Here is an 18,502-nt window from a genome sequence, read left to right on the forward strand (position 1 = left end):
GCCGGGACTCCTCCCTGCACCCTCCCTGACAGCCCCCAGGCCAAAGCCCAGCTTGGCACAGCCCCCAGCCCTGGCCACAAGCCCAGCCCTGGCACAGAGTCCATTCCAGCTGTGGCACGGATCCAGACCCCATGCCCAGATCCTTGCAGCTTCCTGCACGGGGCAGCTGCCCCTGGAGGGGACTGGGCACCCAGGGGGCAAGGGGGGCAGGAAGGGATCCAAAGGCAGCTGGGGACCCTGTGAGGACAACCCCCACTCCAACACAATCCATCCTCCAACAGACCCCAGCACCACAGCCCCCATCTCTCGGTTCCCCTCCCCTCCCCGAGTGTTCCTTGCAGGACACCCCGGAGCTGAGCACAGCCCCAATCCTGATGAGGCAGAGCAGGATTGTCCTTGTTCCCCACTGCAGCCCCTGGGCTCAATGGGGCTGCACTGACCCTCTTCTTGGGGCACCAGCATCCCAGGATCAGGGAGAACGGGCAGGGGGGAGCACAGCGGGGTCGTGGGCCATGGCAGCAGCTGGGGCACTGGGACCTCCAGTCTGTGCAGGTGCCCTGGGAGCACTGGCCAGTGGTGGCACTGGGACACCAGGGCTGGCCTTGTGGCAGTGCTGGGGTGGTGGCACTGCCTGGCTCCAGCCCGTTCCTGACCCTGCAGCCCCAGACTGCTGTGGGCCCCCAGGGGAAGATCCCCTGCCAGAGCCCAGCACAGGCACGGCCACCGTGTCCTGCTGGATCAGCCCAATGCCGCTGTGCCCTGCTGGCCCAGCCATCGGTCCCAGGGGCTCTGTGCCCAGCAGGGCTGTGGCTCCAGGCTAGGCTGGCACTGGGACACAGCTCCCACAGCACCCCTGGCCCCAGGGATGGCCCAGTCCTGTCCTGCCCTTGTCCCAGCGCTGGCCCTGAGCTGGGGCTGACCTTCCCAGCCGAGGGTCCTGCGCTGCTGTCCCAGCTCAGAGGCCCTTGTCAGGGTGACCCCAAGGGCACAGATCAGTGACAGTCCCTGCCAGGGCTCCCAGGAGCTGCCAGGGCCTCCATTCTCCACTGACATTCCATGACATTTCCAGGAGATGTTCCCTTCTCATGGGACACTGACCTCACAGAAGGGACCTGTTGTGGCACAGGTCAGAAAATTCTTCAGGTACCTGACTTGACTGTTTCTGTTGGATTTTCCTGAGGAACCTGCAGTGACCTGGAAGATTTTCCTTTTCCCTCTTGTTGCTTTGTTCCTCCTTTGTTGGAGAATTGAGGAGCCTTTGTCCTGGAGGGGCCCAGGGACATATCCAGCCCCTGCACACAAAAAGTGCCATTCCAGATGTTCTCAGCTGGGCATTCATGGACTCTGCACAGACGTGCTCCTGTTTCCAGATCAGCAGCTCTCTGTAACTTGCAAAATTCCCGTTTTGGTGTCTGATGGAGAGATGGGTTAGAGAATGACCAGGGGGATCGGATTTGCAGCTGATCTGTCCTGGACTGGTCCCTTCCTCTCCCTGAGCAGGACTGTGAGCAACCTGGGAAGTTTCTGGTTTTTTTGCCATCATTTTTTCCACACTCAGCTTCCAAATCATTTTCTGGTCTGCCATTCTCCCCAGGCTGGGACCACAGGGAGGTTTTGTGATAAGTCACGGGGGAAAAGAGAAGCCTGTTCTCCTCACACTGACATCTCTCTTCCAAATTTTCCAGAGCTCTACAGTTCCCAGACTCCCTCACTAGCTGTTGTGTGGGGGACACAGGAGTGGAATAAGGGGTCTCAGTGCTGTTGCACTGGTTTGGCTGGGAGAACTGGCTGGTGAACAGTTGCTGGCCATAGCAATGCCTCTGCCCATCAGTTTCCCCAGCTGTGCCATCCTCCTGTTCCTGCTGCACTCCTGACAGGTGGGTTTGGGCTGCAGTTGTTGAGTGGCTTCACCTCCATTGGGACCCTCCAGGATCAAGGCTCCTCAATTCTCCAACAAACAAGGCACAAAGCAACAAGAGGAAAAAGGAAACTCCTCCACGTCACTGCTGGCTCCTCAGAACAATCCAACACAAACATGCAAGTCAGGTGCCTGAATGATTTTCTGACCTGTGCCACAACAGGTCCCTTCTGTGAGGTCAGTGTCCCGTGAGGAGGGAACATCTCCTGGAAATGTCACGGAATGTCAGTGGAGAATGGAGGCCCTGGCAGGGACTGTCACTGTCACTGAGCTGTGCCCTCAGGCTCACCCCTTTGAGCTGGGACTGGATCATCCTGGAAGTAAAACCAGGGACCCTTGGGATTCACTGTGGCTCAGAAAAACCTCCACTGGCTTCAGATCCCAAATCAAGTTTGGATCACCAGCCAGTGATGCCCAGCTTGGGTCTCCTGAAAATACTTCTCCATGCACCCATGTAGGCAGAACACAAGGACTGCTAGAGGGGTTCAGAAGTGGATGGCAATTGGGAAGGACTGCAGGACTGCTGCCCCATTCCCAACCCCACTGTCAATGCCCATATCCCCAGCAAGGGATCCCCAGCTGGGCTCTGTACCCTCAAATTCCTTACTCTTGGCCCCAGTATCTGGCATTGGAGTAACCAGCTGATAGTTTGCTCTCCCAGAGAGTGGCTGAAATCTTTTTGCATCTCTCCCAAGTCAGCCTCTGCTTCCATGGATCCTTCCTGGCTCCAGGGCAGCCAGTGCAGCCAAGGGCCATGGTGTGGTGTTTGTTTGTGTGGAGATCCAGAGATGCCCTGTTCCCCTCCCAGTGTGGAGGCAGGGCAGGATGGGCCCAGCTGTGTCAGACAGAGTTGATGCTGGGACTCCTTCCCTTGGTTTGAACCTCATGACACTCCCTCCCTCCTGATCTCGCTCAGGTTGAAGTCCCAGACTGTTGGAGGTGACAACCTTCAGAGGGACCTGCCTGTGTTTCCTCACCTTGCTGACCACAACTGCGCTGCTTTAGGGTGGGGCAAATTCCTGGGTGTGTCTTCCTAAAGAGCTGGTGAACCTTAGGAAAACCTGGAAACCTCTTCTTGAGAAGCACCACCAGGAGGATTGTAGCCTCACAAGAATGTTCAAGACACTGAAGAATTGTTGGAATCACCTACAATGGAGGCACAGGTGGGGCAGGGGCCATTCTGTGTGTCCTCATCTGAAAACATCTTGGAGGACAAAAGGCAAAAAAAGGGAAATTGGGAATTATCTCCATCCCCAAAGCAAAGGGATGGCCCAGCACAGAGCTCCAGTGCCTGACAAAGAACAAGGCCAGGATTTTACTGCACTTTCCAGGAAGCCCCCACGGAGCACAGCGACTGCAGCCCAAACCCACCTGTCAGGATTGCAGCAGGAACAGGAGCATGGCACAGCTGGGGAAACTGATGGGGAGAGGTATTGCTATGGCCAGCAACTGTTCACCAGCCAGTTCTCCCAGCCAAACCAGTGCAACAGCACTGAGACCCCCTGTTCCTCTCCCATGTCCCCTCCTCTCCCCCACACTACAGCTAGTGAGGGAGTCTGGGAACTGTAGAGCTCTGGGAAATTTGGAAGGGAGATGTAAATGTGGGGACAACAGGCTCCTCTTTTCCTCCCTGTGACCCACCACAAAACCTCCCTGTGGTCTGTCCTAGTTTGAAGGACAGGTGTCTGCCAATAAAGGCAGAAGCTCTTATTTGAAATAGAGAATGTAAGTCCCCTCCCTCCCGAGTATTGCAATTGTTTGAATCAGGAACTCTAAGGCAGAGATAAGGGGGTAGGAATAACAGCTCTTTATTAATATATCTAACCAGACAAACAGAAACAAGAGCATGTATGAAAATTAACAACAAAACAGAACAAATAATTCAGTTCCAGTCCTTTTTTCAGCCGCAGACACACTCTGCCTGCTCTCGGTCCCGGTGGTGAAGACAGGGCAGAGCCCACACAGCTGTGCAGGTGGCAGATGGGAGCAGAGCAGGGGGAGGCAGCAGCGGCCGCGCTGTGTCTCAGGTGGGAGCAGGGTGGAGGGACAGCTCCCCGCTCACCATTTGAGTCCTGGTGGTCAGCTGTGGTCTCAAAGGTGGTAGGCTGGAGCAGGGCACATGCAGAACAATGTCCCACAGCAGAGAGAGCCTGGCTCTCTGGCGTTCTAACCGCGTGGGCTGGAGATGGCAGTCATTCCCCTCCGAGCTCGCCTGTGAGAGAGCAGTGCCGGGAAACCAGCCCCCACCTACCCCTTTGTCTAGAGTCCTGCAAAGAGCATGGGCGCAACACGGCAGGCTCCCTTAGCATAATAATGGGAAAAATTCTTTAAACTGGGACAGTAAGAAAACAAACCCCAACCCTTAACATGGCCACAGCCAGAGGAGAATGGCCAAGCCAGAAACTGATTTGGAAGCTGAGTGTGGAAAAAATGCCAGAGAAAGGATGGCAGGAAGATCAGAAACTTCCCAGGTTGCTCACTGTCCTGCTCAGGGAGAGGAAAGGACCAGTCCAGGACAGATCAGCTGCACATCAGACCCCCCTGGACACTTCTCTAACCCATTTATCCATAAGACACCGAGCCAGGAATTTTACATGTTCCGGTGAGCTGCTGATCTGGAAATCGGAGCACATCTATGCAGAGTCCAATGCATATGCAATGTACAATGCCTATGCAATGCCCAACTGAGAACATCTGGAATGGCACTTTTTGTGTGCAGGGGCTGGATATGTCCCTGGGCCCCTCCAGGACAAAGGCTCCTCAATTCTCCAACAAAGGAGGAACAAAGCAACAAGAGGGAAAAGGAAAATCTTCCAGGTCACTGCAGGTTCCTCAGGAAAATCCAACAGAAACAGTCAAGTCAGGTACCTGAAGAATTTTCTGACCTGTGCCACAACAGGTCCCTTCTGTGAGGTCAGTGTCCCATGAGAAGGGAACATCTCCTGGAAATGTCATGGAATGTCAGTGGAGAATGGAGGCCCTGGCAGCTCCTGGGAGCCCTGGCAGGGACTGTCACTGATCTGTGCCCTTGGGGTCACCCTGACAAGGGCCTCTGAGCTGGGACAGCAGCGCAGGACCCTCGGCTGGGAAGGTCAGCCCCAGCTCAGGGCCAGCGCTGGGACAAGGGCAGGACAGGACTGGGCCATCCCTGGGGCCAGGGGTGCTGTGGGAGCTGTGTCCCAGTGCCAGCCTAGCCTGGAGCCACAGCCCTGCTGGGCACAGAGCCCCTGGGACCGATGGCTGGGCCAGCAGGGCACAGCGGCATTGGGCTGATCCAGCAGGACACGGTGGCCGTGCCTGTGCTGGGCTCTGGCAGGGGATCTTCCCCTGGGGGCCCACAGCAGTCTGGGGCTGCAGGGTCAGGAACGGGCTGGAGCCAGGCAGTGCCACCACCCCAGCACTGCCACAAGGCCAGCCCTGGTGTCCCAGTGCCACCACTGGCCAGTGCTCCCAGGGCACCTGCACAGACTGGAGGTCCCAGTGCCCCAGCTGCTGCCATGGCCCGACCCCGCTGTGCTCCCCCCCTGCCCGTTCTCCCTGATCCTGGGATGCTGGTGCCCCAAGAAGAGGGTCAGTGCAGCCCCATTGAGCCCAGGGGCTGCAGTGGGGAACAAGGACAATCCTGCTCTGCCTCATCAGGATTGGGGCTGTGCTCAGCTCCGGGGTGTCCTGCAAGGAACACTCGGGGAGGGGAGGGGAACCGAGAGATGGGGGCTGTGGTGCTGGGGTCCGTTGGAGGATGGATTGGGTTGGAGTGGGGGTTGTCCCCACAGTGTCCCCAGCTGCCTTTGGACCTCTGCCTGCCCTCCTTGGCCCCCTGGGTGCCCAGTCCCCTCCAGGGGCCGCTGCCCCGTGCAGGAAGCTGCAGGGATGCAGGCAGAGGGGCTGGATCCGTGCTGCAGCTGGGATGGACTCTGTGCCAGGGCTGGGCTTGTGGCCAGGGCTGGGGGCTGTGCCAAGCCAGGCTTTGGCCTTGGTAGTGTCAGGGAGGGTGCAGGGAGGAGTCCTGGCAGGGATAAAGGTGCTCCTGCCCTGCTTCAGCCTCAGCCAGCACTGCCCAGAGCAAGAGGAAGATGAAGGTGGCTGTTCTCAGCGTGGCCCTGCTCTTCTCCATCCTGCTGGGCCTCCCGTCACAGAACGAGGTGAGACTCCAAGGCCATGGGCTGGGCTCAGGCTGGGTCCTCTTCCCAACCCAGGGGCTCTGCCGGGCTCCCTGGCCCCAGACTGTGCCGCTTTCTCCTTGCCATCATGGCCTCTGTCCTTCCCCTTGCTGCAATTCAACTCTCGCTGCCAGAGCCCGGCTTCCCCACGGGATGCTCTGACCCGGATCCTCCCTGACAGGGCCCCAGAGCTTTCCTCTCCTGCTCCCCCCAAATTCCGTCCTTTTGAGTCTTCCCACGCCATGCCATGCCATGCCATGCCATGCCATGCCATGCCATGCCATGCCATGCCATGCCACGCCACGCCACGCCACCCCATCCATCCCATCCCATCCCATCCCATCCCATCCCATCCCATCCCATCCCATCCCATCCCATCCCATCCCATCCCATCCCATCCCATCCTCTTGGTCCCCTCGAGCACCTCCCTCCCCAGCAACTCCTCTGTTTCCCACACAAGGACAAAAGCCAATCCTAAAATGGGCTGAAGTGGGACCAAGAGATCCAAACTCATTTAACAGCAGACTAGGCTGAACTCGGCCAAACTGGGATGAACTGGTCCAGTCCCAAGCCAGGCTGAAATGGCACAAACTCGAAAGTGCCCCCCACCCTCCTCCTCCCCTCACTCCCTGTCCCCTCCAGATGACTCCCAGGGTCTTCTCTCCAGTCTTTGCCATCCGTTCATTGCCTTTCACCCTGCAGTGATGTCCCCAAATCCCCAGGCACCCTCTGCTCAGAGCAGGGGACAGACAAGGGCTGGGGGATGCTGGGGACACCTGTGTCCCCCCCAGCCCCTCAAGGGCCAATCCTGACCAACCTTTTGCTCTCCTCCCCAGGCCATGGATGGCAGTGGTGAAGCTATATGTGCTGGGGTAAGTCCTGGAGCTGGGTGCACCAGTGTGGGAACTGGGGGGCAGTTTGGTCACCCCCAACCTTTGCTGGGACTGGGGACACCCCAGTGATATCTCATGGTCTCTCCACAGGAAGGTGGTGGCATTTCTAATGGCCAGGTGAGTACCCTGAGTTCTTCTGCTGGGCTCAGACTCTCCCCTCTCATGGCCATGACCCTCCAGGGCATCCCAGTGCACCCCAGTGTCTGTCTGTACACCCCAGAGCTTGCCAAGGCTGCCCCTTCCCCAGGGTCCCCATTGTATTCCTACCCATCCCAGTGCACCCCAGTCACCCCTAAAGAGCACCATGACCAGTCCTGTTCCTCTCTTCTTTCTCTTTCTCATTGCCCATGACAGTGGTGTCCCCAAATCCCCCTCCTGGACTCCCAAAGCCCCTCCCAAACCCATCAGTTTTGATCCTCTGCCCCTGCTTTCTTCTGCCCCCACCCACCTCCCACTTCAGCCCCCACGCCCCCCCACTGGAATTCCTGCCTCCACACCTGCATTCCCCCATTCCCATCTCTTCAACACCTCCAGCCCCATCCCGTGGGATGTGTTGGATAACTCTTAATTTTGGTTGGGAGAACCTCAACTTTGGAGGCAGCAGACACCCTTGAACTGGGGGGACTCTGGGGAGAGGACTCCAATTTTTGGGGGGACAGTGGGGGGACCGCAATTTTAAGTGAACGACTGGGGGGAGCCCCCATTTTACCCTGCCCTATAGTGGGGCGTCGCTCTGGGGTTCCCCCTGACCCCCCCTCTTCCCCAGATGATTTTGGGGGTGCGCCAGGCCGGGGGCTTCACCCGCCGGTTGGGGGTCGAGTGCTCGAGTGCAGACGAGGCGCTGGCGGCTGCTGGGGCTGGGGCTGGGGCTGACATCGTCCTGCTGGACAACCTGGCCCCCCAGGTGAGCCCCAAAGTCGGAGAGGGGCCAATAATGGTGGGACCCCAACTGTGGGCTGGACCCCAAAAATGGGAGATTGGACTCCTAAAATGGGGATAAACCCCCAAAATGTGGCACAGATCTCCTGAAAAAGGGGGGTAATGCTATAGATTTGATCTCTGCCCTCACCAGGTGAGCTCCCAAAATCTGGCAGGGGCTCCCAAGAATACGATGACCCTCCAGGTGTGAGGCTGGACCCCAAAATTGGGGGATGAGAACCTTTAAAATGCGAGGTAGACCAGGGAAATGGGTTGAACACCCCAAAAACTGGGGGTTAACCCCATAGATCCAGGCTCTTCTATCCCCAGCTGAGACCCCCAAAACTGAGGAGAGTGGAAAAAATGGGGAACATCCCAGGGTGAGGCTGCACCAGTCAAAGGGGAATCTGCTGTAAATGTGGGGCAGCCGCAAAGATACGAGGGGGAATCCCAATTTTGAAGGGTCAGAGGGTTGGGTAATCCCAGTTTGGGGGATTTTGGGTGAAGGGACCCTGGACTTGGGGAGTTTAGGTGGGGGGACTGTAATTTGGGGGTCAGTTGGTGGGCAAATGCCTGGATTGGAGGGATTGGATGGGAGACCACAATTTTGGGGAATTCTGGGTGAGGGACCCGCCATTTGGATTGGAGAGCCCAAATTTGGGGTTGCCTGGAGGTCAGTGGTGGATGGTGCCCCCAGTTGGGCAGATGTTGGTTGGAAAACCCCTGTTTTTATTGGGCTTTGGGTTTAAGTGGGATACCCGTTGATTTGGAGGGTTTGGGGGTGGACACCCAAATTTTGGAGCTCAGTGGGTGAAGTAATCCCTGAATTGGTGTTTCTTGTGGGGGGGACCCAAACTGGCAGATTTGAGCCAATTTGGGGGATTCTGCACTGTGTAGCATCCATTGCACATCCATATGTGCAGCATACTCCCAGATTTTGGGGAGGGGGTGCTCCCTGCTGACAGGGTGTCCCCCCCAGGAGCTGCACGCGGCAGCGGCGCAGGTCAAGGCTGCTCATCCCGGAGTGACGGTGGAGGCCAGCGGGGGCATCGTTTTGGGGACCCTCCCTGAGTTTCTGGGGCCCCACATCGACGTGGTGTCCATGGGGTGTCTGACCCACAGCGCCCCCGCCCTGGAGTTTGCGCTGTGAGTGCTGGAGCCCTAAAAGCCATCCCCTGAGCCTAGGACCCCCAAAATCCAACCTAGGACCCTAAAATCCTGCTCTGGAATCCCAAAACCCAACCTGAAATGCCCAAATCCATTCTGGGGAGGGTGAAACTCACCATGAAACTCTGAAATCCACTCTGGGAATCCTCAAATCCCGAAGGCCCCCCCCCACTGTGAAGTCTGGCACTGAGTCCTCCCAGTCACAAGGGGGCACCAATTCTTGAGAGCTGCTCACATCCTGGGACACACAAAAACCATTTTGGACCCCAAAATCTGTCTTAGAACCTCCTGAATCAACCCTGGGACCTTAAAAGTCCACTCTGGGGCCCTCCAGAACCCATCATGGGACCCCCAAATTCCCCCCGAGACCCCACAAAACCCACTCTGAGGATCCCAAATCTCCATCCTGGGCTCCTCCCACTCACCTCCCCCCTCTAAGCTGGACCCAAAATGCCACCCTGAGATCTCCCCATCCCCATTGAATCTTTGTACCCGCAAATAAATGCCTACCTCACCTCCCCACTTGTCCCCCCAGTTTTTTCAGGGGTCCAAGCTCCATGTGGGGGGAGGGTCAAGACCCAGTTTGAGAGGCACAAGTCCCAGTCTGAAGAGCTGAGACCCCAGTGTGAGGATCCCAGATCCTGCTGGAGGGTGCAGACCCCATTTTGGGGGCACCAGATCCCAGTTTGAGAATCCCAGACCCAGTTTAAAGAACCCAGATTACAGTTTGAGGGTCCCTGACCTCAGTTGAGGAGTCCAGGACCTGAACTCCCAATGTGAGGCAGGTCCCAGATCCCACTTTGAGGGTCCCAGACCCACCAGCATCGCACCTGGCCCCACCAGGGTAAGCTAGACCACATGATGCCACCTAATGAGGTGTCTATATCCAGCACACACTAAACTTAGGTTATTCAAGAATTGTTATTGCTTTTATCTCTCGGTGCCCTCGAGCCCCACATTGGGCACCAAAATCTGTCCTGGTTTTAAGGACAGGTGTCTGCCAATAAAGGCAGAATCTTCTCTTTGAAATGGAGAATGTAAACCCCCTTCCTCTAAATTATTATAAATTTGAAATTAAGGGGCTCTCAGGCAATAACATGGGAATTAGGAATAACAGTTCTTTACTGGGTGAATTAAAATAGAAATACAGTATTACAAAATACAATCCCAACCCTGACAGAGTCAGAATATAACCTGACACCCTGTCAGTCAGGGTATTGGTAGCAGTCTTATCAAATGGTGGCTACAGCCCCCCTGCAGTGGCAAGTGTGGTTTAGCTGAAGCAGTGCTCCTGTAGAAGGGTGCAACCTTCCTCCAAAAGTCCAGGGATGATGTAGAAAGGTCCAATTTTCCTCTGGAATCCAGTGGAAAGAAGGATAACTTGCTGTCCAAAAGCTCCATTTCTCTCTAGGTAGGAAAGGCTTGGTTCCTCCCACTGGCTGGAGCATCTCCCAATGGGATGATGTAATTTTATCAGTCATACAGTGGGACTTAATGGCTCAGCAGCAGATGATATCTTTCTGGTGGGAGTATTGGTTGTGGAAAAGGTGAAGATGATTTCCCCATCTTGTCTTGAAGATGGACCATTAGCAGATGGTATGTGCCATGGAGATAAGGAATTACTACCCCACCCGGTTTTAACAGATGGTGATAGAATACACATTTCTGGCCACATCAACCGAAAACACCAATTTGGTCAGATATGCCACATGGTGTCAAGATGGACCCGTGGTTCTGTGCAGTCCCATGGTTTCACATTGGCCTCTTGGTTTTACAAGACCTCATGATGCCAAAATGGCTCCTTGGTTCTGTAAGGTGTCACAATGGTCCATTTGTTTTGTTTGGAATCATCATATCACAAAGGACCATTGGTTCCATGAGGCTCCATGATGTCAAAATGGCTGCTTGGTTCTGTTAAGCCGCAAGGTGTGACAATGTCCCTGTTCTATGAGGCACCATGGTGTCACAATGGCCCATTGGTTCTATGAGCTCCCATGGTGTCATAATTTCTCCTTGATTCTGTCAGGACCCATAGTGTCACAATGGCCTCTTGGTTCTATTAGGCCCCATGGTATTACAATGGCCTCTTGGTTTTGTTAGGTCCCATATTGCCACCATGGCCCCTTGGTTCTTTTAGGCCCCATGGTGTTCAAAATGGCCCTTGGTTCTAGGATCTCCCATGGTTTTCAAAATGGCCCTTTGGTGCTAGGAGGCCCCTTGGTGTCACCAGGGCACCTTGGTTCTGGTTGAGGACATGTTGTAACAATGATCACTTATTTCAGATATGCCACATGGTATCACAATGGAGCCCAGGTTTTGTGAGGTCCCATGGTGTTACAATGGCCCCTTGGTTCCACAAGCCCCCAAGGCGTCCCAATGGATCCTTGGTTCTGTTTGGCCCTATGGTGATACAATACACTCTTGGTGCCATTAGCACCCGTGGTGTGACAATGGCCCCTTGGTTCTGTGAGGCCCTGTGGTGTCAAAAGAGACCATTGATTCAATGCGACACAATGGTGTCACAAAAGTCCCTTGGTTCTTTTAGACCTCATGTTATCACAACAGCCATTGGTTTCGTTAGGCCCCATGGTGCTTAAATGACCCTTTGGTTCTATTAAACCCCACGGTGTCACAATGGCCTCTTGGTTCTATGAGGCATCATGGTGTCAGAATTGGCCTTTGTTTCTATGAGGCCCCATGATGCTAAAATGGCATCTTGGTTCTATGAGCCTCCATGGTGTCACAATGGCCCCTTGGATCTCTGACGACCCATTGTGTTCAAAATGGCCCCTTGATTTATGACCTCTCATGATGTTCCAAATGGCCCCTTGGTGCCATGACGCACCATGGTATCACAATGCACCCTTTGTTCAATGAGGGCCCCTGGTGTCACAATGGCCTCGTGGTTCTATGTAGTGGTTCTGTGAAGTCCCATGGTGGCAGGGCTACACATTGGTTCTGTCTGGCCTCATGGTGTCACAATGGCTCATTTTTGTCCTCAGGCCCCATGGTGTTACAATGGCATCTTGATGCCATGAAGAGACCTGCTGGTGTCACAATGGCCACCTGGTTCTCTTAGGTCCCATGGTGCCACAATTGTCTCTTGGTTTAGTTCAGCCCCATGGTGTCAAAATGGACTCTTAAGGCACATTGATACCACAACAGCCCCTCGTTTTGGTTAGGCCCCATGGATTCACAAAGGCCCCTTGGTTCTATGAGGCCCCATGGTTTCACAATGAGTTTCACCTTGGATTTTTCAGGCTCCATGGTGTCCCAATGGCCAAATTCTTCTGTTAGGCCTCATGGTGTCAGAATGGTCATGTGTTTCTACACAGTCCCATTGTGTCAGAATGGACCCATGGTTATGTTTTGCCTCATGGTGTCACCATGTACCCTTTGTTCCTTTTGGCCCCATGGATCCAAAATGACCCATTTGTGCCAGGCAGTTCCCTTGTGTCACAATGGACTCTTGGGTCCATGAGACCCCTAGGTGCCACAACGGTCCCTTTTTTCTGTTTGGCCCAATGGTGTCTCAATGGCCACTTGGTTCCGTTAGGCCTGATGATGTCACAATATCCTTTTGGTTCCATGTTAGTGAAATACAAAATCTCCCCATTTTTTTGTTTAACAAAGCTAAAGGAAAGGAATCAGGTTAATTTTGATTCAGAATATGAATGCGCCCACCACTTACAGTTTGCGGAAAAATTAGACTGGTTTTGGTTTGTCAACTCTATGTGGTTGACTACTGAGGTAGAAGGAATGAGACCATTAATAGCTTTGAAAACCAAGCAACGAAGGATCCCAAATGCCATTATTATAAGGAAAAGAACAACAACAACAAAAAAAATTGTTTTAACTATGGAAATCCACCACCCTGTGAGTCCTCATCCTTTGAACAGGTCCTTGAACCAATCCTCGGATTCTTGCTTCACTTGTCCGATCAAGCTGTTTATGCTTTGGAGGGCAGCGTGAATGTTAGGAGCTTTCGAGGTGAGGTTCATGCAGTAAAGTCCTTCAAATTCCTGGCACTCGTGTCCATGCAGTAGCAGGAGGAAGTCTATGGCTGCACGATTTTGGAGTGTGGTCTACCTAGTAATTTCCTCATCTTCTAGGAGGGAGCTGATGGCGGTGAATGTTAAGTTTGCCTGTTTGACCGCCCAGCTCTCTAGGTGGCCCAATTCACCTAGAACCTTGGCTGCTGTGACCCATGAAAGGAAAAGGGACACAGCAACTCTTTTTGACTTCACCCAATGAAAAATTTCAAAATTACAGTTTGGATCCAATTTGTCAGCACTTCTCTTTTGGATTTTGTTAGCGGATTTGTTTTTGTGAGTCCATTCGCCAGTTAAGGTTTGGTTGGGTGCCAACAGGGACAACAACCCGAAGGTACTTGGCCCTCCTAGTAGCCGAGAAGGGATCCCTGCCCATGCCTGATCTCCACAAATCAAAAACTATCCCTTAGGGAGGCTTTTGGGACTTGAAAGATTTGGGTTGTCTGGTGCAACATGGTTTAGGGTATTACACCACCGTTTAGCAGTGAATTCCCCATGATATTGCATTATGTTGTGGAACTCTTTGATGCTGGAAGGTTTTGGGATGACGGTAAAATGAATGCAGTATGGTGCAAGGGAGGATCCCAATAGTTCTAATTCTTGGGGTTCCTGGGCTGCTTTGGGCAAGTTTGGCAGCCAGTTCTCTATGGGGCTCTTAATAATTAAAGGTTGTTGCTGATTTTTGTGTGGTTGGATGCTGTATAACTCAAGAACTTTGTAGGACATACATGTGCTAAAGCTGGCTGGATATTCTTGAGCTTTCAGTGAGATTCCTACCAGGCAGGTGGACATAGAGTCTTTTGCTGCTGCGTAGACAGGCATATGTTTTCCTGTTGAAGCATTTGTGCCAGGCTCACCCAGATGCTTTGACATGACTGAGGGATGATCCACGCAGCTGCCAGACTGTTCAGCGTTAATAAGATGACAAGTTGGATGGGGCTCATCACAGGGTTGAGTGGAAGGTAGATTTTCTCTAAAAGGGAAAACCAAACATTTTTAATGCATGTAAAAGTCTTTGTTTCTGTTGGAATGTAGCCAATTTTGGATGATTTTCTTTCCGCTTTTTGGTGGCGTCTTCTTTTTGAAGCAATGACTACTTGCTTCTCATCTCCTCCTGAAGCTGGATTTTTGGGAACAAAAGGTTTGACCCAGCTCTGGGGAATCCACCGAGGGCCTGAGGGGGTGGCTACGCATGCATAGTCATGGACCCAAGTAAGAAGTTCATAGGGGCCTTTGGTTTCCTAGGTTTCTGGGTCCCTAATCAAGACTGGTGGACGTTGGGACAATTTGAACTGATTACCACTGTTAAAGTGACATACCACAGGTGGACTGTGGAGAGTTAGGGATATGCGTGTGGAAGATATCGGGATGTACGGTCAGAAAGGACACCCTCCCGCTCACAGTCAGACCCTCGCTCCAGACCTGGCTGCACCCAGCCAGATGTAAGCAAAAGGAAATGACACTAACTGCCCAAGCTATAAAGACCCTTGTGACCCCTCAATAAACACCATTTGCTGTCCACGACGTTGATGTCCAGGCGCATATGGACTGAGTGGCTTGGAGTTAGGGCTGCCGTGCCGGGCTTGAACCAGGTCGCCACGCAAGAAGTGGTGCCGAAACCTGGGAACCGCCTGGGATTCGGGGATAGCCTGGATGAGAGCCGGCGGCTGCACAGCTGGACTAGTGCAGCGGGGGAGACATCCCCGGACCAGCGACGAGCACGGACGATATCGCAAAGTTCATAAGTGAGATCCACGCGCAGTGGGATTTTCATTGTAAGCCAAAGGATTTTATTCTCGTGGTGCCGAAACTGATAAAGATAGAGGTTATAGAAAGCCCGGTAGATATTCTCCATCCGGAGATATGGGATAAATGCACGAGGGCTCTAGCCGAGGAAACCATGTCCTCCGGCTCAGGGAAAACACTCAAATAGTAGGGCAGAGTTATCCAGGCTCTGAAAAATGCCCAGCAGGAGCAGGAAACCTGGAAAGCCGCGAGAACTTGTTTATTAGCTACGCCGCAGCTGGGGATCTGGGCCGCTACGCAAACCGTGGAGGCGTTTGAACCGGTCGAGCGCGCGGACGCGTGGACTCCGAAACCCCCTCAGCAACCCCCGAGTCTAGACTCACCACCATCGGAGGGGGGAGAGCGCGCATGGGCGTTGTGGCAGGGGCTAGCAGAGGAGGCGTGGAATGCTGCTACAATATCACAGTTCCAAGCGGCTGATAAAAAGGCCCACCCACCATATGCGTTTGAAAATGGCGCTGGACCGCGTAGTGGGGGGTGGAACAATGAAGCGGGGCACGGAAATGCAGAAGACTCGCTGAACAGTGCAAGCGTGGGCGAGCAGGGAGGAGGGGCGGCACCCGGGACGGAGCTTAAGACAAATCAAAGAGCTCATTTTAAATCAGGTCCTAATAAGGCAAGAACCTCCCCAAGCAGGAGGCGGGGGGAGCCCAGAGGGAGAGAACGGCCCAACCCCCAGAAGAAGGGGTGGGGTCGGAGCCCAAAAAAAAGGCTCAGTACCCCGGAAACATCCAGTCAGTTGACTTCTGGCTCTGACTCTGACTTGACCTGGGACGGGCGGCTGGAAAGGTGGTCAGAGGACGAATCTGACACCAACTGGGGCTTTAACAAAAAGGAAGCAGCGGCATATAAGATCACTAGCTGCAACGCTCCTGCGTGGGTTAAGGGGATATCAGAGAAAGATCGAACCCCACTTACAAATTGGCGTAATATAAAAATAGCATGCGCGGAGTGGGCCCCGTCAGCCACACTGGTGTTCCGGGTTCGAGTGGGGGGGGGCAAACGGAAATCAAACAACCTATTTGCCAATAAATTCAAAAGATGTGCAGGCAATTGTTAAAGTGGTTGCAGACAAAGGAATTAATTGTGCTGCAGTTTCCACACTTATTGATAGCATTTTTGGAGGCGATGATATGCTTCCCTTTGATATCAAACAGACTTACAGGCTGATCTTTGATGGGGCGGGGATGATAATTTTTAAACAAGAATGGGAGGACAATTGTGCAAAACAGCTAGCCTTAGTAACGGGGGAAAACCATCCACTGCACGGCTCCAGCATACAGAGGCTAATGGGCACAAACCCAGCTATGATCACCCCACAAGCACAGGCAGAGGGCCTGCGGGCCCATGAGGTCATAACAACAACCCGTGCCGCCCAAAAAGCCATCCGTGCTGCTTCTAAAGTAATAGCCAGACCATCACCATGGTCCACTATAAAGGAGAGTAAGAGCGAAAGCTTCACTCAGTTCATGAGCCGCCTCCAGGCACCATGAGATTTCTCTGCATTACCTTCAGAGGTGAAGGGTCCTGTGCTAGCAGACTGCCTACGCCAGCAATGCAATTCATCCACCAAGGACATTTTAAGATCACTGTCACCTGGGTCCAATATCGCAGCCATGATCAGACACGTTGCAAAGGAAGAACACCTAGCTCCCATCCAAGCAGCAGTTCGCACTGCAATAACCAGTGTGATAGTATGCTTCAAGTGTGACCAGGCAGGCCACGTGGCAGTAAACTGCCCCCAGTCAGGACACCCACCAGCAGCTGCTCCACCATGCCAGAGTATAGATATTGTGAATATTGGCGGTGTAAAACTATTGTGACAAGCAATAAATGAAAACCACAACAGCCTAATAAGTTCCTACAAATTAAGTATATTCCCCATGGCTGTCCCAAACCAAAATTTAATATAAATGGGTACGTGATCTTGCCCCAAAGCAAGAAACAACACACTTGCACAGGCTACATAATGACAGTCCTGCAGCCTAGCCATGATGGCTGGGCCACGGGCAAAGTATGGACAGAATTTGTTCATCTTTCACGCCGCATCTGGGCAAACATACAAATTATCAGATTCCCACCTTCAGTATCCCAATCAGTCGGACCCAATCCATTCCTTGCACTGAGTAGACCCAGGAAAGAGATTGCAGCTAACCACAGCTCTAGCCACAAAACACAGATGCTAAAATCAACCTCCTCCCCATCCGATCTCTTAGCCAAACCAACCCTCTCCAATCCATTCCTACGCATGTTAAATGCTACCTTTTTATGGTTAAACCAATCCAACCTTAACCTCACAGAATCATGCTGGTTATGCTATGATGCACAACCCCCTTTTTACGAAGGTGTTGCCCTCGATCTCCCATTCATCTTCTCAAAGTCAGACAGTCCACGCCAATGCAGATGGGACACCCCCCGGAGAGGCATTACCCTAAGCCAGGTCACGGGCCAAGGCAAATGCTTTGGCAATGCAACCTTGGCAATGCAGATGGGCAATGTCTGCCTGAAATTCGTCAAACTCAAAGGGGGGAAGTTCCAGCGGGTGATCCCAGCTGCATTGAGAATTTGGGTCTGTCAACGATCCAAGGTAAGCCCATGTGTACTCCTTGACAAATTCAATCATTCTACCAACTTTTCTGTCCAAGTTTTAATTGTCCCCAGAGTCCTGTATCGCCAGGAGGAAGAAGTGTACCACTTGTTCGAGGAACCCAACCAGCTCCACAAGCAAGAAGTAATAATGGGCATCACCATCGCAATGCTCCTCGGTTTAGGAGCTACTGGCGCTGCCACAGGCGTCTCGGCCCTTGCAACACAACATCAAGGACTGGCCCAACTGCAGATAACTGTCGACGAGGACTTGCAGAGGATTGAGAAATCCATTTCTTCCCTAAAAAAAATCCCTTTCCTGACTCTCAGAAGTCATCCTCCAAAACAGGCGAAGACTAAACCTTTTGTTCATGCAGCAAGGAGGCCTGTGTGCCGCCTTAAAAGAGGAATGCTGCTTTTATGCAAACCACACCAGAGTCGATAGAGACTCCATGGCCGAACTGAAAGACCAACTAAACCTCAGAAAGATGGACAGTGAAGCTCAACAGGGCTGGTTTGAATCCTGGTTCAACCGGTCCCCATGGCTCACCACCCTAATTTCTATGATAATAGGCCCACTCACTATAATCTTACTAACACTAATCTTTGGGCCTTGCATACTAAACAAATTCCTGCTATTCATTAAAAAGCATTTAGAAAAGGTTAACATTATGTTCATCAAACGCTGACAATTACTTTAAGTGCCTGTTACTAACACATTTACAATTTTATACTAATTTCACTAACCCATGAACTTTTATAATGTCTACATTTTACAATTTTATACGATTTTTACTAATCATGAGGGAGCGGGGAAATGTGGAGAGTTAGGGATATGCGTGTGGAAGATATCTGGATATACGGTCAGAAAGGAACCCCTCCCCCTCGCAGTCAGACTCTCCCTCCGGATCTGGCCGCACCCAGCCAGACGTAAGCAAAAGGAAATGACACTAACTGCCCAAGCTATAAAGACCCTTGTGACCCCTCAATAAATGCCATTTG

At 53.0% G+C, this 18,502-nt stretch overlaps 1 protein-coding gene across 1 annotated transcript; it reads left to right on the forward strand.

Annotated features, from left to right (window-relative positions):
• Window positions 1-7,679: 7,679 nt before the first annotated feature.
• Window positions 7,680-9,570, forward strand: LOC130266194 (nicotinate-nucleotide pyrophosphorylase [carboxylating]-like). The gene is made up of 2 exons (XM_056515563.1): window positions 7,680-7,875; window positions 8,869-9,570. Exons 1-2 carry the CDS (start codon window positions 7,738-7,740, stop codon window positions 9,037-9,039), a joined length of 309 nt encoding a protein of 102 aa, XP_056371538.1. The 5' UTR covers window positions 7,680-7,737; the 3' UTR covers window positions 9,040-9,570.
• The last annotated feature ends 8,932 nt before the right edge of the window (window positions 9,571-18,502 follow it).

Source organism: Oenanthe melanoleuca, unplaced genomic scaffold, assembly GCF_029582105.1.
Source record: "Oenanthe melanoleuca isolate GR-GAL-2019-014 unplaced genomic scaffold, OMel1.0 S001, whole genome shotgun sequence".
NCBI lineage: Eukaryota > Metazoa > Chordata > Aves > Passeriformes > Muscicapidae > Oenanthe > Oenanthe melanoleuca.